The 23511-nt window shown below is 47.3% G+C and overlaps 1 protein-coding gene across 3 annotated transcripts in view; it reads left to right on the forward strand.

Moving 5' to 3' along the window:
• Window positions 1-23511, forward strand: part of sp3a (sp3a transcription factor) — a 67038-nt gene that overhangs the window by 14333 nt on the left and 29194 nt on the right. For all 3 annotated transcript variants that reach the window (XM_038789384.1, XM_038789385.1, XM_038789386.1), the window contains one exon: window positions 12437-13904. In XM_038789384.1, the coding sequence (XP_038645312.1) occupies window positions 12437-13904 (1468 nt within the window). The remainder of the gene's footprint in view (window positions 1-12436; window positions 13905-23511) is intronic.

Raw genomic sequence — 23511 nt, forward strand, 5'->3', positions numbered from 1 at the left:
TCAATAGACTACTCTCATCTCATATAAACATTCTACAACATTCTAAATCCTTAATCATTCACACAGCAGCATCATTACATTTCATTCTCTCTGACTCGGCAGTTGAGCTCAGAACATTATAATACATCCGCAAAAGTCTTTATTTAGAGATCATATCAAAATTAAATCCTTTATTATACATTAAGGGGTTGGGGGGATTGGTGGAATCCGAAAATGGGGGCTTTTACTCTGTACACTGTTGAGGCACGAGAGCGGTGGGCTCTCCTTCTCCATTTCCTCATCCTGAGGGTTTGGACTATAATACAGAGAACTGCAATCACCAAAAGTGATTCTATGACATACGACAAGGAGTACCATGTCAGAAATCTGGTACACCAGGTCGGGGTACTGTTACCATTGACTGGGCTGGGGGTGGTCTGGGTTTGGGAGAAGTTAGCAAACGTTGTACTGTGGGAAAGGGGGTCCGCATCCACGCGCAACCACACAGATGCCACAATAGCTAAAAACATAGCAATTGGAGTGCTCTTCATCTTCTCTGTCTCTTCTCTTCCTTCCTGGGATCTTGCTGTGCTGTTGCTTCGGTTCCTCTCCGAACGTCCGAAAGCTAAGGGATCAAGCATATTATCTGTTAGTGTTCAGCTTAATATCTTGACTTTAAGTATATCTGTCCTCCTTGTTCCAAATTTCCCTTTATGATGGTCACCTCCATGTGACTCACTCATTTTTTTTCCAAAAGCGGATTTAGGACCAGACATATACTTAACTACTAAACCAGTGTGAGCCATCTCGCAGAGTGTTGCAATTTACCATCCCAAAATGTTCCTGGATGTAAATAGCATATGGAGTGGCGGCCGAAGGGCTACCTTAAACAAAATGAAACCAAGTTTTAGAAACGAAAGGTCGAATGAGTTGCGTATGGGCCACGACGGGTAAGAGTTGAATGGGATCCCCGGGTAGGGCGTGCTGTGCTGTACCCGAGCTTAGCTGACCAAAGGGGGGTCCTCAGACAGGGCGGGTTTTCAATGCCGTTTCTCCACTGCCTGAGCGACCTGAGACGAACGGGTAAGAATGTAGTCATTGTGGAATTGCAGCCTCTATTCCCAGAATAGAGGGGCACCTAAAAAAAGGGGGAGGAGCCAAGATGCTCCTGGTGAAGCGTTGAGCTGGGCTCCAGACATTTCAGCTGAGTCAAGTTCTCAGAAATATCTGCGGACAAACTAACGTGCATGTGAGGTGGTCACAAGCTTTTCGGCTGAAAAGCGAGTGGCCAATCTCCAAATCAAACATTTAACATACAAACATCACCAACATGCGTGCAGGTTCCATCAGAAAGGACAGTGCTTCTCTCAAGCGGTTCCTCTTTTACATCATCTGGACACCTCACTTCTCTTCATTCTCTGCGAATAGGGTCGTCGTGTCAGGAGTCAGACATCAAGTCATCCTCTTCTCCAGGATCCCATACCCTTGTATGGATCAGGCATGCAATTTTTGCATTGTGTGACCGGGGGTCACTCTCATCGTTTCGGACAAGTCTCCGGAATTGTCCCTGTGCCAAATCGTGGGGTCTAAATTTGAAGGAGCGTTGTCGGGGAGGTCAGTGTTGTATGGTGGGTGTGGGTCTGGATTTTTAATGTAAGTGATCTCCATGGGGTCACTGGAGTCACGGTCAAAGTCGTTGAAGTGGGGGCTGTAGGGTGGAGTGCTGTGGCTGTCCTCAGTCTCACAGTCACTGTCACTGTCTCTGCTGTGGCAGCTTGTGGGCGTTCCGGGGCGTGGTCTGGAGTCAGTGAGCGGAGTCGAGGTCGAGTCCGATGAGGAACTGGTCTGTGAGGGGGAGGGTGGAAATGTGTCTTGTGGGCAGAGCGAGGTGTTTTGCTGCGTCTAGCAGGACATGGTGCGAGTGGTTTGACTGTGTTCCATAAGCCTTTAGCTGGTTAATGTGGAACCACGCAGTTTTACCGTTGGGGTACTTTATTCTATATACCATGGGGCTGATTTTGTCCGAAATTTAGTACGGGCCGGAAAATTTTGGTGCCAAAAGTGTGCTGGGGTTATAAACAGATAACATTACTTGTTGCCCAACCTGACATTCTGTGGGGTGGACATTTTTGTTGAAACCGGCCTTGCTCTGTTTCGTCCTTTTACCCAATTTTACTGCGGCTGCTAGGTGAGCTGACCTTACAGTCTCAACTAATTGTTTTAATGCTTTTTCATGTGTGAGGGCCGTCACTTCTGGACTGGTCATGTCGAGTCCCAAAAGGAATTCTGATTCTTTCATAGGGCGTCCGGTCATGAGTGTGTGTGGGGTGAAACCTGTAGATGATGAAACAGTATTTCTTATGAACATTAATGATAATGGGAGCACTGAATCGCAAGTCGAATTGTTCTCCTGTACCATTTTTCTAAGGGTCGATTTTAGAGTCCGATTCATGCGTTCCACTATCCCGCTTGACTGGGGGTGATATGCTATGTGAAAATTCTGTTTGATTCCGAATATGGTCAGGACGTTCTTCATGACCCGTCCTGTGAAATGAGATCCCTGATCTGATTCTATACTTCCGGGTAGTCCCTATCTCGTAAAGATGTGGTGGGTCAGGATCTTTGCAGCTGTCTTTGCTGTGTTGGTGCGTGAAGGGAATGCCTCTACCCATTTGGTAAAGGTGTCTATGACCACCAGAACATATTTATAGCCATTCCTGCAAGGGGGCAATGGATCTATAAAATCGATCTGGAGGTTTGTCCAGGGGCCATTAACGGGGCGAGTGTGGCTGAGTTGTGCCTTCTTTGAATACCTCTCTGGGTTATTCTGTGCACAAATTAAACAATTCTCTATGTAGTGGGTAACATCTTGTCTTAAGTTGGGCCACCAACAGAGTTGTCTAAGGTGTGTTGTGGTAGGGTCGATCCCTTGGTGTCCATGACTATCATGGAATAAGGCAATCATTTGATTCCTGTCCTTTTCAGGAACCACATACAATTTGTCTTTTATAATCACACCCTCGTGTGTGGTCAAAGCGTGTTTGAATTTATCGTACTGGGCCACAAAGTTTCCTTTTAAAATCTCCCGGAGATTTTCATCCTGCTTCTGCGCCTGTACTAAATCTTCTATTTCTGTCTGTGAGACCTGAACTGCACTCGCTGGTGCGCTAGCTGGGGGTGTCCAAAAGTGACCTCACCTGGAACCTGCTTTTGCCAATGCATCGGCTTTCACATTTCCAGGGGGGGGATGATCGATGGTGGCTTCTAACTTTAATAATGCCATACGTCCTATCCTTTGCCTTCTCTAGGATATGGCGGAGTAATGGGGCTGATGGAAGGGGCTTCCCGTCCGCGGAGACAAAACCTCTTGTCCTCCACAGGGGTAGAAAGTCTGTGAGGCTGTTGCATACATATAAACTGTCCGAATATATGTCTGCTGGGCTGGGGAACGAATCTGGGTGGTCCACTATATATGCAATGGCCGCGAGCTCTGCTGCCTGCGCGCCTAAGTGACCTGGTAATTTTAGAGATATCTCATCTAAAGCGCGTCCCTACGCATCTTCCCCATAAATCCCGCATCCAGTGATGCGTTCGCCATCTAAAACTGTGGATGAACCGTCCACATATATATCTTAAATGGGGCACGCGTGTCTGTGTGCTGGGGGCTCCGGCTTGAATTCCCTATCTTTCTGGGGGGCGTTTTCGCAATGAATGGTCCTGTGTTGTGTAGGGGTGCTACTATCTCGCAATCATGGGGTTGTTCTGGATACAGTAGGTTGTCTGCTAAAAATGTGTGTGTGTTGGTCCGTTTAACTGTTATGTCCCGTCCTTGTAACAGTAGTGTCCACCTAGCTGCTCTTATCTGGCTCACTGAACCGACCTTCAGTCGACCGTCCAAAAGTAACTGTGTGGGGGGGTGTTCGGTCAAAATGGTGATGGGATTGAGTCCGGTAATGTACGAAAAGTACTGAACTGCCCAAAATACTGCTAGTAGGTGCCTCTCGCAGGCTGAAAATCCTTGTTCTACGGGGTCTAAAAGTCATGAGGCATAAGCCACTGGTCGTAGCTGCTCGTGCCGTTCCTGAAGGAGCACGGCCGAGAGGGTCAGATCGGTGCTAGCTACCTCTATTGCATAGGGGAGAGTTGGCCTGGAACTTGTAGTGCGGGTGCAGCGCTGAGGGCTTTCTTTAACTCTTCCACAGCCTCTGTATGCTGCGGAAGCCATTCCCAAGGGGCTTCTTTCTTAAGGAGGTCTGAAAGTGGGGCTGCCTTGGTCGCAAAACCATCGATATGGTTCCGACAATACCCAACCAGTCCTAAAAATGACCGGAGGGCTGAAACGTTTTGGGGAAGGGGCAATTTGACGATCGAGTCAATTCTTTTGAACTCAATCTCGCGTTTGCCGTGCGTGATGACTGTACCCAAATACATCACTTGATTCTCCAATATCTGGGGTTAACTTTACATCCAATACTTTGTAATAGTTCCAGGAGTTCGGACAGAAGCGTGATGTGCTCTGCCTTGGTGTCTGTCTGCAGTAATAGGTCGTCCACATACTGTACCAGACATTCAGGTCGGGAAAATTTTGCTAGTGCATTTGCCAGCTGTCGGTGGAAAATGGAGGGGGAATTGTGGAATCCTTGTGGGAGGCACGTCCACGTATACTGCTGTCCTTTAATTGTGAAGGCAAATTTGTACTGGCACGCCTTTGCCAATGAGATTGACCAGAAGCCGTTGCTAATGTCCAATACAGTGAAATATCTGGAGTGGAGTCCCTGCTTGAGCATGGTCTCGGGACTTGTTGCTACCGTGGGGGCTACTGCTGGGGTTACTTTGAGTTCTTGATAATCAATGGTCAGACGCCATGATCCGTCGGGCTTCCTCACTGGCCAAATAGGTGCATTATTAGTTGAGGCTACTGTCCGAAGTACACCCTGCTCTAATAAGCTCTATAACCTTTCCAATTTCTCCCTCTGCTTCTAGGGGAAATCGGTACTGTCTCTGTGGTCTCGGGTCAGGTCCAGTAACTTGAACTTGTCCAGTCATTCTGCCGCAGTCGTGCCGGTGACTGGCAAATGCTGTCCTGTGTCTGTTCAAAACTGCCCTAACCTGTTTGTCCGTGCTAAGCGTGGTCAGGTCAAAACAATAGTCGCCTACTGCGCTAATCCTGTTCGCATACTCTCCTACTGTGAGAGTTGCGGGTGCTCTGTCTGATTTTGCCATTCGCCAGACACACTGGTTTACTGGATCGAACGACAGGCTGTGTGCATTCATGAAGTCAATGCCCAGTATGTGTTCTGCTGTGCGGGGCAGATTAACTAAGACAACAGGGTGTCTGGTGGAGATGTTCCCTAGCTGAATTGATACAGGGACTGTAATGTGTCCCTGCTGTGAGTGACCTGTAAAGCCGCTGAGTGTAATTGAAGCTGTAGTGGGCCACGTGTCTGCCTGTGGTGTAGTGGAGGAATTAATGGTAGTGCGGGAACCTCCTGTGTCCCAAAGTAATTCTATGGGCTTCCCTCTAATTTTTGCTGTGACCACCGGTCTTCCGGATGTGTCCCAGAGGGTGTCACAGACCCAAGTGGGGGAGCCCGAACACCGTCAGTCCGTTCCCTCCACATTGGTCTGTCCTGACTGCATCTCTATACTGTGGATTGGCTTTGCTTTGTTCCTGGTCAGAGTGCCTGTCTGCTGGCCTCTCTGAGATTTATGCGGGCCGTTGCATTCCCTTGCGAAATGCCTGAACTGTCCGCAGTTGTAACATTCCTGCGACTTTTGTGGGGGGCTGTTCTTTCCTTCGTTTACCCATGCGGGTTTTGGTGCGCTCTTACTGCCTGTATATCTGCTGCAGCCTGAGCTGCTTCTGGGGTCTTAACTTTAACCTTGCCTTGGACGGATTGTTCCCAAGCGCGGGACAATCTTTTCAAAACCCATTTTTCATTATGGGCCTCTTCTGAGGGGTCATAACCATTGCAGACATTCTGTCCTGCATCTGTGGCGTGGGAGATTATGGTGCGGGTCCATTTAACCATATTATCGCGGGTTAAATGTGCGCGGTCTAAATCGCCAAAAACGGCAGTGAAATAAATCCACAGCCTTCCTGCGAATGCGGTGGGGTGCTCTGTCCTCTTCTGCCTACACTTATTTAGGCCTTCGACTGGGTCTCTTTTGTACCCTATCGCGTCTAAAATAGCTGTATGCATCTCTTCGAGGGTGCCTCCTCCAACGTTCTGTGGGTCGGGGAGGGCTGCTACAACTGATGAGTCTAAACTCAAAACTGTGAGCTTCACCTGCTCTCGCTCATCCAGGTCGTACATGGTCGCCAGCTGTTTCACTCTTGCGAAAAATTGGTGGGGGTCTGCAGTGGGGAGGAACGGGGTGATTTTCTCACACGCGTCCCTTAGTTGTGTTACGGTTAAGGGGGTGGTGTATGTGACCTTGGGTGCGCCTTCTGCGGTTGCTTTTCTTTGGGTGGTGACTGGGTTCATTGGTGCGGGTGCTATCTGATCTGTGGGGGGTTGGGGCGCTTTCCTTTTCTGTTGCGCTGCTGGCGCACATGTTCCCTGAACATAGCGCTGCACGGTTTCGCTTAATTCCTGCCAATCTGGGGCATTTTCCTCATCTAACTGGGTCTCAAATGTCTCTTGGAACCCATTCTGCACAGAAAGCAGAGATTGCAGCTGCGCAATCTGCTTCCTACATTTAGCATGATCCACTGTGCTTTGCCTTTGCTGAGTGGTGGCAGCATGGAGTGCTCTTGAAAGTAGCCTTTAGCCAGAGCATTGCCTTTGCAGTGCCTCTACCTGCTTCTCTGAATCTTCTCTTATCAGAACTGCGCGCTGCACATCCTGATAGGCTTTCTCGTACTGGGCTTGGGAACTGCTCAGATGGGCTAGACAAGACTGATGTGCCCTCTTGGCATCATCCACCTCTCTATCCTTCTCTGCCATCTTCCTTCTTAATTCTATGTTTTCCTTTTCGACATTGCAAATGTCGACTTTGTTCATTCTATTCTTTTCCTCTAATTCTTTGCGGAGCGTCCGAACAACCTCCTGTGTGCCTCGCAATTGTGCCAACCAGGACACAATTGCCATCGGCTTACGTGCTTTACATAAACTTTTTTTTATGAATTTGAGATAGGTTCTCCCACCAAGGATGTCCTATACTCCTGGGACCTGTCTCCTCATTCGCACAAAACTCACTCCAAAGGGGCCATCCTTTCCCTTTGAGGTACTTCCTGAGTTCCAGCTCCCATACGGAACACTGACCTACTCTGCTTCTGTTGGTTGCTGCGACCACGAACTGCTCTGGGTTCATGAGGCATTCCATTGCCTGCATGGCCATTTCCTTTTCCTCTATGCTCTCTTAATTTGGAATGAAGGATAATAAGGCAATGCTTATAAATATGGGTACGGCTTTCGCTATGTTCCGACTTATAAAACTTCCGACAGTTTGTCGCTACAAAAATCTCTCCGTTTAACCTTACATCCCTGTTAGTTACGCATGCAAAAACACACTTCCGAATTATGACTATTGATTTGAACTCCTTGAACACTTGTGGTTTTTCCTTTTCCCAATTGGATTTCAAATTGAAAAATCTGGTTTCTCTCAAAGTGGGGGGGGCCACTTCTAATCGAGTCCCGTCTGGATGTCGCCACTAAATGTTGCTCGTTCTGGGTGAGTGTGCTTAACACTTAATTTGGCTCTGTTTCGTTACTTAGCTCTGGAGTCGCCAGGTATCGTTAAGATACCGCCACAAGTTTCAAGGTCAAGTTCAAAGCAATAAACCATAGACCAATTAGTAAGTTCAAACAACTGAGTTTATTATAATACTACCCATGCACACGCTAAGATGATTAAACTATTCCTACCACTAAATAAACCAATACTTATCTCAAAGGGAACTGCCGGATCAGGGGACAAGGCCTCTTGCTCTGCTCTGCAGACTTCAGGTTGGTACGGATTAAAAAGGGGTCAGGAGTATCTATCTCTGGTAGCGATCGTTGTGAGACACTTACTTGCTGGCGGCTGCTGTCCCAAACCCCTCCTCTCTCTCTCGGTCAAGGTCTTTGGTAAAAGCTGGTCGAGATGCTGGTCCAGAGAGGAAGGCTGGTTAAGAAGAACGAACTAAGTGTGGGACCTGTCTTTTATAGGTCCTAGGGCTTTGCGCCCTTTTGGGCGGACCCTTTACCTGCTCTGAATCGATTGGGTCTCTTCCCAATCGATTTGTTTGAATCCCCCCAATACTGAGGCTATCTCTCGGCTACTGGGTGGGCCTTCAGGTGCTTTGTTTTCGAACCCCGCTGGTGCCGGGGTGTCTGGTTTCCCATACACTGTTGCAACCACTTCTCTAGTTGTGTCCATTGTCCCTGGGATCGTTCCATTGCTATGTTAACTATCCCGGATATTGCCTCATTAGTATGCGGACTGTTCGTTTCGGTGCTGTCTGCTCTCTTAGCAGACCGAATACACATTGGCTTGGTGCAGCCTGCTTGTGCTGCAAACATTGTCCATTTTAACCTGCAAGCTTTGCGTTCCTCCATTTTGTATTGAGGGAATGGCCAACTTCGGTGGCTACAGTATTACTTGTGACAATAATGAAGATTATTTATTATTTATCTGCCATGCCAATAATTTGTAATGGTAAATGGATCCAACCTGCTGTTGACCAATTTGGAACCCAATCCTCATAACACCGTGCATTAATGATGGCCAATCCACCCAACCTGCACGTCTTTTGAACTGTGGGATGAAACTGGAGCACTTGGGAGGTGCAGACTCAAAGAGCTGAATGGCCTCCTGCACTGTCGGGATTCTATGGAATAGATACCAAACCAAAAAAAAAAGATTTAAAAAAATATCCATTCTTCAAAATTTTCTAACCATTGATAAAGGAACCCTGATTGCTGTTTCTCTTGACCTTGTTCAAAATGGAGGTCAACATTTATGAAATTAATGCAAGTTAATAAATTTGTAATTTGGCTGAAATAAAAGATTTGAAAATCCAATCTCCAATTTCTTGCACACATTGTTAGAAACAATGAAACTCAGAAGTTGGCAGAGATGGGGAATTGCCATCCTGTCCTTCGTCTTGGCTTGCTTACTGGGAAAGTTTGCCATGTTGCTCCACATGTTGTTGGGTAAGAAGTTCTAGGATGTTTCCTAGTTGAATTGAAAGAGTGGTAAAATGTTTCTAAGCCAGGTAGTGTTATGACTTGGATAGATACTTCAGAGGTAATGGTATTTTCTTGATATTGCTGCTCAAGGTACATCATATTTGCCTTGTTGTTGTAGTCATGGTTTTACATGACTGTTCATTGCTGACCACCAAAAATGATGGGAGAGTTGGGACGTGTCTGCTTTATTTTCCAGATATTTAAGGTTGAAGTACTAATTACTTGATTGTAGGAAATGTGTGCTGATTAATACATAAGTTAAGACTTGCTGTCAAGTGAGAATCTGCTTCTGAATTAGAAACTGAGCTGGTAGTGACTTTAAAATAAATCATTTGCAAGAGTTATCATCAAAATTTGGCACTGAGCCACATCAGATTATTAAAATCTTGGTCAAAGAATTAAGACGCATCTTAAAGGATGTTTAGATTTGGAGAGGGATTTCCAAAGATTAGGACGAAGGCAACTTGAAGCACAGGTGCCATTGGAACTTTTAAAATAGGGAATGCATAGGGGGCCAAAATTGCATGAGTGTAGAGATCTTTGGGCTGGAGGAGGATTAATAGATGGGATGGGGGGGGGAAGGTCATGGAAAAATTAGGAATTATTTTTAAGATTGGGATATTGCCAGACCAGGAGCCAGAGTAGGTGACCATGCAGTGGGGTGATGGGTAAATGAGACTGGTGTGTTCGGATACTGGTTACAAAGTTTTGGTTGAGCTCAAGTTTATGGAGGGTAGATAATAAAAGGTTGTCTGAAGTACATTGCAACAAGAGGTAACACGTGCATAGTTCAGGGTTTCAGCAGCAGATGAGTGGAGACTAGAATGGAGTCTGGTGACGTTATAGAGGCAGTCTTGGTAATGACAGGGATATATGGTAGGAAACTCATTTCCAGGTCAGATACGACACAGGTGAACAGGCTGGTTTGGCGGATAAATATGTGCTAGGGAGAGGGCTGTGGAACAGAGTTTGTAGGTAGCCGTTGACTTATCTAATCCTGGTTGTCGGACAAGCAGTGTGACAAATTAGAGACAATGGAAAGGATCGAGAGGTGGTGGCCCAGTGGGTAGCACTGCTGCCTCACGGCGCTGCGGACCCGGGTTTGATCCCGGTCAGTGTCACCGTCCGTGTGGAATTTGCATGTTCTCTCCGTGCCTGCGTAGGTCACAGCCTCACAACCCAAAGCTGTGCAGAGTAGGTGGATTGGCCATGCTAAATTGCCCCTTAATTGGAAACAAAATAATTAGGTACTCTAAATTTATTATAAGAAAAGAGAGGGGTGGAGAGGTAGAGTTGGGTCTGCATATGTATGAAAACTACCACTCTTTTCCAATGATGTCACAAGAGGGAAAAAGGTAAATGACAAGTACAGGGAGCCTAAGATAGATCCTTGTGGACTTCAGGTAATGGCATGGGAACAGGGAGAGGAGCCAAGATGACTGATTCACTGACATGACTTGATAGATAAAACTGGAGCCAGTAGAGCATAGCCACACGCATAGCAAAAGGATGGAGAGGTTTTGGTGGAAAGTGATGTAGTCAGGCATGTAGTCATGTAGTCAGGCAACGGGGCCTCACGGTAGCATGGTGGTTAGCATCAATGCTTCACAGCTCCAGTGGTCCCAGGTTCAATTCCCGGCTGGGTCACTGTCTGTGTGGAGTCTGCACGTCCTCCCCGTTTGTGCGTGGGTTTCCTCCGGGTGCTCCGGTTTCCTCCCACAGTCCAAAGATGTGCGGGTTAGGTGGATTGGCCATGATAAATTGCCCGTAGTGTAAGGTTAATGGGGGGATTGTTGGGTTACCGGGTATACGGTTTACGTGGGTTTAAGTAGGGTGATCATTGCTCGGCACAACACCGAGGGCCGAAGGGCCTGTTCTGTGCTGTACTGTTCTATGTTCTATGTTAAAGTCTGTTAATGGATTGAATTGGGCAAGAAGGAATATATTTCCATTGTCAGTACAACATAGGAAAACATTTGTGACTGAAGGCTATAACTGTATTATGGTTGGAGTGGAAGCATCATTGGAGGTATGCAAACATATTTCCAGGAATGATGGGCGCAGATTTAACAGGTGATGCCATACCTGTGTCTTATTTTCAGCGACTGAAGTGCAAGGACGCCAAGGTCTCACTGAGTATCCACCCCCCTCAATCTGCACCCATTCAGATAATCTGCCTTCCTATTTTTTTGCCATCCAAGAGGATAACCCCTCAATTATCTAAGTTATACTTGTCTGCCATGCATATACTCACTCAAACTGTCCAAATCACATTGAAGCATCTGCATGCTCCTTATTGCTCACCCTCCCAACCAAATTTGGAGATGATATGTTTAGTTCCCTTGTCCAAATCATTTATATTAATTTTTTTATCCCACCCATAAAGTTACAAAGCCAATGTGCAGAGTGGACATAGCAAACCCGTAATCCATCTCATTGCTTCCTCCAAAAACAAATGTGAAATTTTAGCCATTTCATTGTCTCCACAAGAGAGACATACAAGATCCAAGCTGACATGGGGGGCTGTATGGGAAGTTGGGTGCTCAACATTTTAATGTGAATAGGATTGAGGGAACAGGAAATTGGTCAGTTTTGGCAGGTGCTTTAGTTTATGTAGTTTAACAGACTGTGATAAATGGCTAAACCTGTTGAACTCCCTAATTGTCTAAGTTCACACCCTTAGACTTAAGGGAGTGGGGATGAGGACTGTTCCAAGAAGAGTGCTCAGTAGTTGAGAGAGAACAATGGTTTTAATAGGGACCAGTTCATCATAGGTGGTGCTGAGTGTGATTGAATAGATTACTAGCTGCAGGAAATTTGTGCTGAATAGTGGGCCAGTTGGGAATTTGGAAGTACAGTTTTAAGTGACACTGGGGAGAGTTTTTCCAGGGGTGGTCGTAAAGGGAAGTGGGTGGGAGGGGAATGTAATTGGAGAGTGATGCTAAGTGGTGGCCAGAGATGACCTTGTCTATGACTGACATGATGGAATAGTGAGGCTACTTGAGATGACAAGGTTGAGTATGGGTTTGGGAGTTTTTATGCAGGGAGGATAGAATGGTTGTAAACTCCAGGAAGGAAAACATAATAAGAATTGTGATATTTCTATTACAAGTAACGTGGCTCTTGCATTTCAGGAACAAGCTTTTAAATTAGTGTTAAGTGACCAAATTTTAATATGGTCCAAATGATTTTTTTTCACAGACTGAAAAGAGTGCATTGTAATTATTATAGCAGCTTCTAATGTTTGGATTGTAGTATGATAATCATGTTTTTTTTTCTAGCCGCTTGACTTGGCTTCTGCACAGCTCGCAGCGTCAAATGGATGGCAGTTAATAACTTCAACACCAACTGTTGTAACAAAAGATACTGCTGGTAATTTTGTGCACATTACTGGACAGGTACCAGGATCTCCAGTCACTGCTTCTGTACCAACAAGTGGACAATATGTTTTACAAAGTTTACAGAACCAGCAGGTGTATGCTGTCGCTCCAGGATCATCCACCGCTCCAACTGGTGTGGTGCCTAGTGTTCAATATCAAGTTATTCCACAAATGCAGACTGGAGATGCGCAGCACTTACAACTGAGCTTAGCCGCTTCTGGTGCAGATGCAGCATTACAGCAAGATGGTAATGGCCAGATTCAAATTATTCCTGGCTCCAACCAAGCAATAATTGCTGGTAAGACTCCTTCAGGCAACATTCTGACTACGCAGAATCTTATGTCACCCGCTGTTTCGGTTCAGATACAGCAGGGCAATGCTCAAGTCCCTGTGCAGATTCAAGGAGTAGCTTACAGTGGTGCATCTTATCCTAATCAAGCTCAACTTCTTACTAATGTTCCTGTTGGATTAACAGGAAATGTTGCCTTTGTACCCATTGGAAACGTTGATGTTGATTCTCTCGGAACAGCACCTACTTCAGAGCCCCTGACTCCAAGTAATGCTGCAGCAATTACTACGTCAAGCCCGATGATTATACCTGTTTCATCAGAAGCTATAAATAACATAGATACCTCAGCAAGGACAGATGAGCAAAGCATCACTGGAGCTGTGCAGAACTCCGTTTCTCGTGAGTCTAACACTAATATAGCTTCATTTGTGCCAGCCACTTCAGTGAGCCATATGGTTGTTCCTGATGACCATATTGATGATGTACAGCAAGTTTCCTCCGGTATTAATTCTGCTGAAACCTCTGATCAGATACAGGCAACAGATGTACTTCATGTGAATCCGACTACTGTTGATCATACACAGTTACAAGACATACAAGCGTCAACCTCGCAAACAGCTGACCATATTCAATTTCAGTCACATCAGCAATTTACAGTTCAGCCACAGATTGTTCAGAGTATTCCACAACAGACAATACAAACAATTGCAGGACAAACAATTAGTGCTCAAGCCGTTCCTCAGCAAGCTTTGCAGAATCTCCAATTACAAGTTGTACAAAATGCAGGCTCCCTAATATTGCGAGCCCCAACATTGACTCCATCTGGAGAAATTACTTGGCAAACCTTTCAGGTGCAGAATATCCAGAACTTGCAAAATGTGCAAATTCAGAATGCACCAACCCAGCAGATAACTCTGACACCGGTGCACACTGTCACGTTGGGCCAAGTAGCATCCAGTGGGGCATTAACACCAATTGCACCAGCTCCATTAACTGTTAGTAGCCCACAATTGCAGACAGCAACTGTGAATTCATTCACTTCTTCAAGCATTCAGTTGCAACATGGTGCACACAATTCAAGTAAGTATTTGAATTAACTTGACTTGTAATTAAATCCATTAAAAACATTTATAATGTTTGAATCTGTTATATGCTCCAATGTCCTATTTGTGGTTTTCCTGTGTCATGCCATGTCAATGTGCAACCTACCTTCAAGATACTGCCATTGCTGGCCGAAATAGGAGTGCTAGCTGGTGTGAGAGCCACTTTCGATGTTTTGTGTTTCTTGGACATACCTGGCTGTCCTATTGGCTATGATTTATGACTCTTGTTTATCTTAACTGCTGTTTTGCTGCTGGGAGAGCATTTAGACTCCAGGGTACACTGCCACCCAGTTTAATGTTATAACCTCTTAAATAATATATAGAAGTGCATGTATGTACATTCTTCCTTTTGTATTCCATTCCCCATCAAATAATCAGCTTTCCATTGCCTTCCGAATCGCTTTGTGTCTGCAAACGAACTATTTGATTCATGTACCAGGACATCTAGAACCCTCTGTACCGCAGAGTTCTGCAATCTCTATTAAATAATATGCTGCTTTCCTATTCATCCTACCGAAGTGGGCAAGTTCACATTTTCCCATCATGTACTCCATCTGCCAAATTTTTGCTCGCTCAGTTAACCTATCTATAACCGTTGAAAGCTCCTCTGTCCTCTTCACAGCTTACTTTCCTACCATATTTGTGTCATCAGCAAATTTAGCAACTGTACATTCGGTCCTATCCAAGTTGTTAATATAGACCGTAAATAGTTGACACCCGCATTGATCCCTGAGGCACCTCACTCCTAACATTTTGCCAACCTGAAAATGGCCCATTTATGCCGACTGTTTCCTGTTGATAAACCAATCCTCCATCCATGCTAATCTGTTAGCCCTATACCATGAACTCTTATTTGCATAGTACCCTTCAAAGTGGCACCGTGTCAAATTCCTTCTGAAAATTTGAGTGTACACATCCACAGTTTCCCATTTATCTGCATTGTCTGTTACTTCCTCTAGGAACTCAAATCAATTAGTCCAACATTATTTTTCTTTCACAACACCATAGAACATAGAACAGTACAGCACAGAACAGACCCTTCGGCCCTCAATGTTGTGCCGAACCATGATCACTTATTAGTGATCATGATCATTAGCATTTATGCTAACCACCATGCTACCCTGCTGCCCCTGTTGATTCATTGAGATTTTACCCTCTATAACGTCCTTAATAATAGATCCCAGGATTTTCCCGATGACCGATTAAGCTTAACTGGCCTGTAGTTTCCTGCATTCTGTCCCCCTCATTCCCTTGAATATAGATTTGCTATTTTCCAATCTGATGAGACTTTTCCTCAATCTAGGGAAATTAAATCCAATGCCTCTACACTCAGCAGTCAGTTCTTTTAAGACCCAAGAATAATGTCCACCAGGACTTCTGATTTGTCAGCTTTTGGTCTAATAATTTCCGCGCCCTCCGCCACAGTCTATACCCACCGTCCATGTTCCCCGGGACAAATCGATGATTGCCGCAGATTGGGGTTCACACCGATGCTCTCACTTCCGCTATATGCCTCCTCCACTGGCCCCAGATCTGCAAAGCCGGCACCACTATAGGGCTGGTGGAGTGACAGAGTCGCCGTAACCAGGGCCGCCAAACTGGTGCCCCCGCATGATGCAGCCTCCATCTGCTCCCAGACCAACCCTGTGTCCAGCATCCATTTCCTTATCATCGCTATGTTGGCCGCCCAGTAGTAGTTGCTAAAGTTTGGCAACACCAGCCCCCTCCTCCCCTCTGCAACTTTTGAACATCATCTTCCTCACCGCCCAGAAAAACCTTGGGATGAAAATGGGGCAACACTGAAATACGAACAAGAATCTCTGGAGAATCGTCATCTTGACGGACTGCACCCTCCACGCTAGTGACAGCGGGAGCGCATCCCAACTCCGAACCTCCTCCATCACTCGTTCCACCAATCGGGACAGGTTGAGCTTATGCAACCTGCCCCAGTCCCGTGCCACCTGTATCCCCAAGTATCTAAAGCTTTCTCCTACCAGTCTGAATGGCAACCCCTTCAGTCTACTCTCCTGCCCCCTCGCCAGAATTACGAACAACACGCACTTAGCCATGTTCAATTTATATCCTGAAAACCGGCCAAATTCCCTCAGGATTTCCATGATGCCATCCATCCCTGCCATTGGGTCCGCTACGTATAACAACAGGTCATTCGCGTATAACGAGTCTTTATGTCCCCCCCCACCCCCGACCAGTCCTTTGAAGCTCTCAGAGCAATTGCCAGCGGCTCTATGGCCAGCGCAAACAACAGTGGGGAGAGAGGACAGCCCTGTCTTGTCCTGCGGTGTAGTCTGAAGTAATCTGATGTCGCTCTGTTTGTTCTTAGACCAGGCCCCAGAGGCTAGTCGAACAGCCTAGCCTAACCCAGTCAATGAACCCCTCCCCGAACCCAAACCTTCCCAGCACCTCCCACAATCCCACTCGACCCAGTCAAAAGCCTTTTCCGCATCCATAGCTATCACTATCTCTGCCTCCCTGCTCTCCGGGGGCATCATGATCACATTAAGCAGCCATCTTAGATTGGCCGTCAGTTGCCTACCCTTTACGAACCCAGTTTGGTCCTCCACAATTGCGTCGGTACACAGTCCTCAATTCTAGTCACCAAGATCTTGGCCAGTAACTTAGCGTCCGCGTTGATCAAAGAGATCGGTCTATAAGACCCACAGGCCTCCGGGTCTTTATCCTGTTTCAGAATAAGCAAAATATTGGCCTGCGACATCGTCGGGGGTAGGACCCCTCTGTCTCTTGCCTCGTTTAAAAACCCTGACCAGCACTGGCCCCACTATCTCGGCAAACTTTTTGTAAAATTCCACCGGATACTCATCCGGGCTTTACCCGACTGCATGACCTTCAGCCCCCCAGAACCTCTTCGATCCCAACCAGGGCCCCCAGTCCGTCTACCAACCCCCGACCCACTCTTGGGAATGTCAGTCCATCCAGGAATCGTTTCATCCACTACGGTCCTCTGGAGGGTTCCAAAGTGTATAGCTTACTATAAAATTCCCTGAACACCTTGTTCAGCCCTGCCAGGTCACCCACTAGATTTCCCTCCCCATCCGCTATCCTTTTCTATCTCCCTAGCCGCTTCTCTCTTCCTTAGTTGTTGCGCGAGCATTCTGCTGGCCTTCTCTCTATGCTCATATATCGCACCTTTTGCCTTTCTAAGCTGCTCTACAGCCTTGCCTGTAGTCAGCACCCCGAACTCGGCCTGCTGCCTCTGTCGTTTCCTGAGTAACTCTGGGGACTCCATGTAGCTCTTGGCCGTCCGTAAAATTTCCTGAACCATTCGGTCCGTTTCTGTCCTATCCCTATGGGCCCGGATTGAGATCAGCTCCCCTCTCACCACTGCCTCCCGTGCCTCCCAGAACACCGCTGCTGAGACTTCTCCGGTATCATTTACCTGCAGGTAATTCTGCAGGCATCTGCTGAGTCTCTCACACACCGCCTCGTCAGCAAGCAGTCCAACTTCCAACCTCCATTGTGGGCGCTGGAAGTTATCCTTACAAATCCGTAGGTCTACCCAGTGGGGAGCATTGTCCGATATGGTAATTGCCGAATATTCTGCCCCCACCATTCCGGCCAGCACGTCCCTACTCATGACAAAGAAATCAATTCGGGAGTACACCTTATGGTCGTGTGCGTAGAATGAAAACTCCCTCGCCGATGGCCGGCTAAATCTCCATGGATCAGCTCCCCCCATTTGCTCAAGAACCCTCTCAGTTCCTTTGCCATCGTTGGCAACCTGCCTGTTTTTGAAGACGACCTATCCAGGCTCAGGTCCAGGACTCTGTTAAAGTCCCAGCCCATGATCAGTTTGCGTGAGTCCAAGTCGGAGATCTTCCCTAGCAACCTCCTGGTAAAATCCACAGCGTCCCAATTAGGGGCATACACACTGACCAAGACTACTCTCACCCCTTCGAGCTTACCCCTAATCCTAACAAATCTGGCACCCCCGTCCGCAACTCCGCCTCAAATTGAACTCTTTTTTTTTTATTAATGTGGATCGCAACCCCCCCTAGTCTTAGTGAAAGACCTGACTAACCCATCCCTTCCTCAACCTAACCTGGTCTGACACTTTCAGGTGCGTCTTCTACAGCATGACTACGTCCACCTTCAGAATCCGCAAATGCGCGAACACACATGCCCTCTTCACATGCCCATTTAGCCCTCTAATATTCCAGGTGATCAGCCTGGTTGGGGGGCACTTTGCGCCCCCACCCACCTGCTTTGCCGGTCAGCCATCCCCTTTCCTTGGCCAGCCCCCCCCAGCCATATGTCGTGCTTCCTCTGGCCCGCCTCCTAGCTGGCTCCACCCATGACCTCCTCACTGTTGCCATGTCCAGTTTCCATCCTCTTCAGCAGATCAACCCCCCCCCCCCCCCCCCCCCCAAAACACCATCCTACCACCTAACCCCTGCTCTAGTCTAACTGTATAAATCCCCCCCCCCCCCCCATTGACTAACCCAGCCAGCTTGTTTGGTGGCTCCCCGCTTCGACGCCAGTGCAACTCTCACCTATTGTTCCCTGGCTCCCCCTCCCCTTGTCCATCCATACCCTGCTTAAACACACTCTATACAAGTCAAAGACATCCCCTACAATAGTGCAATTTAGATCAAACCGATAGAGATAAGAAGTACCAGGCACTCTCAGCCCTTCCCCTCCACACACACAAAAAGATTGCAAAAAATTCCCCCGAAACCCCCATTATAACCACACCTTTTTTAGCTATTTTATTTTTTATTTTCCCCCCCTATTGAGCCTCCAACCAAACAAGAGACCCCAAAAAGGAAACATTGAGGCAAAACACAAAAAAGAACAAGAAAAACACATCTCAACCAAAATACATCAACCTAAAAATGTCGAAAAAACGAAAAGAACAGATCCAAGCATGCAGGCATCTCTCAAAGCGAGAGAGAAACAAAATAGACTTAATAGTGCTACCATGAGTCCAAGAGTTCTCAGCTCAGAGCCAGCCCTTGCTTCTTAACAAAGTCCATCACCTCCTCGGGTTCCTCGAAATAGTTGTGCTGGCTCTCATATGTAACCCACAGTCGTGCCGGAAAAGCAGCCTGAATTTCACCTTGTTTTTGTACAAAATCTCCTTCACCTGCATGGAGCCTCCCCTCCTTCTGGCCACTTCAGTGCTCAGGTCTTGGTAAACATGCAGGGTGCTATTGTCCCAGGTACAGCTTCGTGTGCGCTTGGCCCATTGCAGAACCTACTCCTTGTCCAGGTACCTGTGGAACCGGACCACCATCGCTCGTGCAGGACCCCCTCGCCGCGGCTGCCTCACCTGCACTCTGTATGCCCTGTCCACCACCGGCGGGCGAGGGAGCACCTTTTTCCCCAGCAGCTTCTGAAACATACCCTCCACATACGCGGCGCCATCCAGCCCCTCAGCCCCCTCCAGGAGGCCAACAATTCTTACACTCTGCCGGCGATTTGTTGGCCAGCTCCTCCAGCCTTTCCAGGAGCATTTATTTTGCTGATCCCTCAGCCTCCGAATCTCCACGTCCGCCACCGTTTTGAAAGTCTGCTTGCTCCTCCACCGTCTTCTCCAGCTTCTGGAGCTTCTCAGCCTGATCATCCAGCCTTTTTTCCAATCAGTCCATCGATGGAGTGGCTCCAAATTATCGTGCTTCAGAGCTGAAAAGCCCTCCTGCATGTCCTGTAGCAGCTGCTCCATTGTCGACTGGGCTGTCGGCGCCTTGCTCTGGACATCGGCCATATTGGTCTCCCTCACAGCCTCCACCGTGCCCTTGTTTGACCACTTCTGTTTACGGTCCCTCCGGCTTCTTAAGTCCATACAACTCTGTATGGGTTCAATGCCTGAGTACTATTGCTTTCCAGTTCCGCGCTCAAAAGCGCAAGAAAGACGGGGGAAATGTCCAAAAGTCTGACCGAAACGGGAGCCACTAAATGTGCGACCTACTCCTTCGTAGTCGCCACCGGAAGTGCTATCTTTTCTTTTTTAAATACTTGTAGAAACTCATCTGGTTTTTTAAATAGTTTTTGTTCGATTTCAGTCATACTTTAATTTCTCCCTCATTATTCTTTTAGTTCTTTAGCTTTTAAAGTATTATGTCCAATTTTATGATCTGTCACCATGTTTCTTGAAATTATACACTTTTTTTCCCCTTTTATTTGATACTATTTATAACTTCCTTACGTAGCCATGGGTGATACTCCCTTTCCCTAGAGTTTTCATTTCTTTCTGGAATGTATCTGCTGAGTATTATGAAATATCTCCTATCTGCCACTGTACCTCTGCTTACCTGCCCCTTAACCTAATTTCCCAGTTCACTTTAGCCAGCTGTCTTTATATATCTTCATAATTTACCCATAATCTTAGACCCATTCATCTCTCCCTCAGACTGAATGTGAAATTCAGTCATGTTATTGTTACCTTGGGATGGTTTTACTATGAGGTAATTTAATTGATCCTATCGCATTGCACAATACAAGGCCTAAATCGCTTGCTGTCTGGTTGGCGCTAGCAACTGTTGCTCTAAGAAACTTTCCCGAAAACACTCTAGCATCTCATATTCCATTACCGTTGCCAATCTGTTTCGCCAACTTAATCTATAGATTAAAATTACCCATGATTAGCACTGTACCTTTCTCTCATTCCACCATTGTTTCTTCCTGTATACCCCATCTTCAAGTAGTTACTGTTAGGGGGCCAATCAACTATACCCATAAGTGACTTTCTACCATTACTAGTTCTTGCCCCTTTCCAAACTGATTTAACATATTAATCTTTAGAATGAATGTCTCCTTCTAATAATAATAATCTTTAATAGTGTCACAAGTAGGCTCACATTAACATGAAGTTACTGTGAATATCCTTTAGTCGCCACATTCCGGCACCTGTTCAGGGACACCGAGGGAGAATTCAGAATGTCCAAGTTACCATCAAGCACGTCTTTTGGAGCTTGTGGAAAGAAACCAAAGCACGCAGAGGAAACCCAAGCAGGCACGGGGAAAGCGTGCAGACTACGCATGGACAGTGACCTAAGCCGGGAATCAAACCCGGGACCTGGTGCTGTGAAGCAACTGTGCTAACCACTGTGCTACTGTGTCACGAATAGCATTCTTAATTAATGGACCGATATAAAAGCATGTTGACGGTTATTTTAAGGCATTGAGTTAATAGCAAAGCTTAGAGAAACATTTTTTTAGAAAATATTTTATTGAGGCATTTATAATTTTAACAATTTTCAACATCAAATTTCAATAAAAAACAATCACAATTTTTCTCTCAGAAGTCGATGAACGGCTGCCACCTCAGTAAACCCCTGCCACGAACCCCTCAAGGCGATTTAAATTTTTTACAGTCTGAGAAACCCTGCCATGTTGCGAACACACACCCCTGACTTTGACGACTCCGAATCCCTCCACCCTAGTAAGATTCACCTTCGGGTCACCAGGGAGGCAAAGGCCAAGACATCAGCCTCTCTTGCTCCCACGTCTTCCAACACACCGAAGCTCGCTACCTCTGGACTTGAACCCACCCTCATTTGTAATACCTCTGACATGACGTCTAAAAACCCCTGCCAGAAACCCCTCGGCCTTGGACATGCGCCAAAACATATGGACATGGTTCACAGGATCCCCCGCACCTATCCCCCATCTCCTCAAAGAACCTGCTCATCTGAGCCAGAGTCATGTGTGCCTGTAGATCACCTTAAACTATCAGGCTGAGCCTGGCGAGTGACGAGGGTGCATTAACACTCGAGGCCTCCTCCCATAATCCAGTCTCCAACTCCCCACCCAGCTCCTCTTCCCACTTTCTCTTCGCCTCCCCATCCTGTAGCCCCTGGGGTGGCAGGTACGGGAAGGTCGAAACCTGCCTCCGCACAAAATCCCTCACCTGCAGGTACTGGAACCCAATTCCCCCTGGCAACCCAAATTCCTCCTCCAGGCTCAGGAAACCCTCATCAGTAAAGAGCTCCCCAAATCTCTCGATCCCTGCCAGCACCCACCTCCGGAGCAAACTGTTGGTTATCACATATCGGTGCCCACACCGATGCCCCCTCTAATCCCATAAACTGCCTCCACTGACCCCATACCCTCAGAGCTGCCACTGGGCTTGTGGAGTACTGAGTCGGTGAGAACGGCAGAGGTGCCGTTAACAGTGCCCCAAATTTGTGTCCATACATGAGGCCTCCACCTGCTCCCATTACAACCCCTCCCCCAGTTCCTGACCATCACAATATTCGGTGCCCAGTAATTGATGAAGTTCGAGAGCCCCCCCCCCCCCCCCCCCCCCCCCCATGCCAGCTCCAACAGCACTTTTTTCACCCGCGGAGTTTTGCCTGCCCAATCAAATGTTGAGGTCTCCGCATTCACCTTTTTTGAAGAATGCTTTGGGAATACAAATTGGGAGACTCTGGAAAACAAACAAAAACCTCAGGAGGACCGTCATTAGCTGTCTGTACCCGCCCGCCAACGACAACGGGAGCGCATCCCACCTCTCATCTGTTCTATCATACACCCCAACTTCTGTTTATGCAGCTGCTCCCACTCCCATGCCACCTGGATATCCAGATACCGAAAGTTCCCCCACCACCTTGAATGGCATCTCTCCTTCTGCCCCCTCGTCTGGATCGCAAAGACCTCACTCTTACCCATGTTCAATTTGTAACCCGAAAACCGGCCGAATTCCTCTCATCCCTTCAATTCCGCCCAGCAGGTCCGATGTGGACAACAGCTGATCGTCCGCGTAGAGCAAAACCCTGTCTCTCCCCACTCCTGTACTATCCCCTGCCAGACCCTCAAAGCTCTCAATGTCAATGACCCTGTAGCCAAGGTAAACAACAATGGGGAAAGTGGGCATCCCTTTCTTGCCCACACTGTAACCTGAAGTAGTCCGATCTCACCCGATTCGTTTGCGCGCACTCCACCGGTGGCTGGTATAGTAACTGGACCGAGTCCACAAATCCATGTCCAAACCTAAACCGCCCCATGACCTCCCACAAGTATTCCCACTCCACCCCATCAAAGGCCTTCTCTGCGTCTATGGCACCACCACCTCCATCTCGCACCCCTCTAGAGGCATCATGATTACATTAAGCAACCTCCTAATGTTGGTTGCCAAATGCCTCCCCTTAACGAACCCTGTCTGGTCCTCCCCAATTACCCCTGGGCCGCAATCCTCGATCCTTGTGGCCAGGATCTTCGCCAACAATTGGGCATCCACATTTAACAGGGAAATCAGCAGTTTTCCGGGTCTCCGTCCCATTTTAAAATGAGGGAGATCGACACCTGTGACAACGTCGGGGGGAAGCACTCCCAGCTCCTTTGCTTCATTGAAGGCCCATCTCCCCCCCCCCCCCCCCCCCCCCCCCCCCCATCCCTGCTGACCTTCCTCTCATTCCCCGTTGCGCTTCCGTGAATTAGCTAGCCTGGTAGCCCCTGCTCATGGCGCCTAAAATCCCCCCCACCCCCGCTGAACATCACTGCAAACAAACCAAAAACAACCCCTCCTCAAACCCAAACAGAGTCCAACTCCCTGTCCCCAGCAAAGAAGAAAAAACAAATTTTGAAGCCGGAAAAGAAAGAAATGG

This window comes from Scyliorhinus canicula, chromosome 2 (assembly GCF_902713615.1).
Source record: "Scyliorhinus canicula chromosome 2, sScyCan1.1, whole genome shotgun sequence".
Lineage (NCBI taxonomy): Eukaryota > Metazoa > Chordata > Chondrichthyes > Carcharhiniformes > Scyliorhinidae > Scyliorhinus > Scyliorhinus canicula.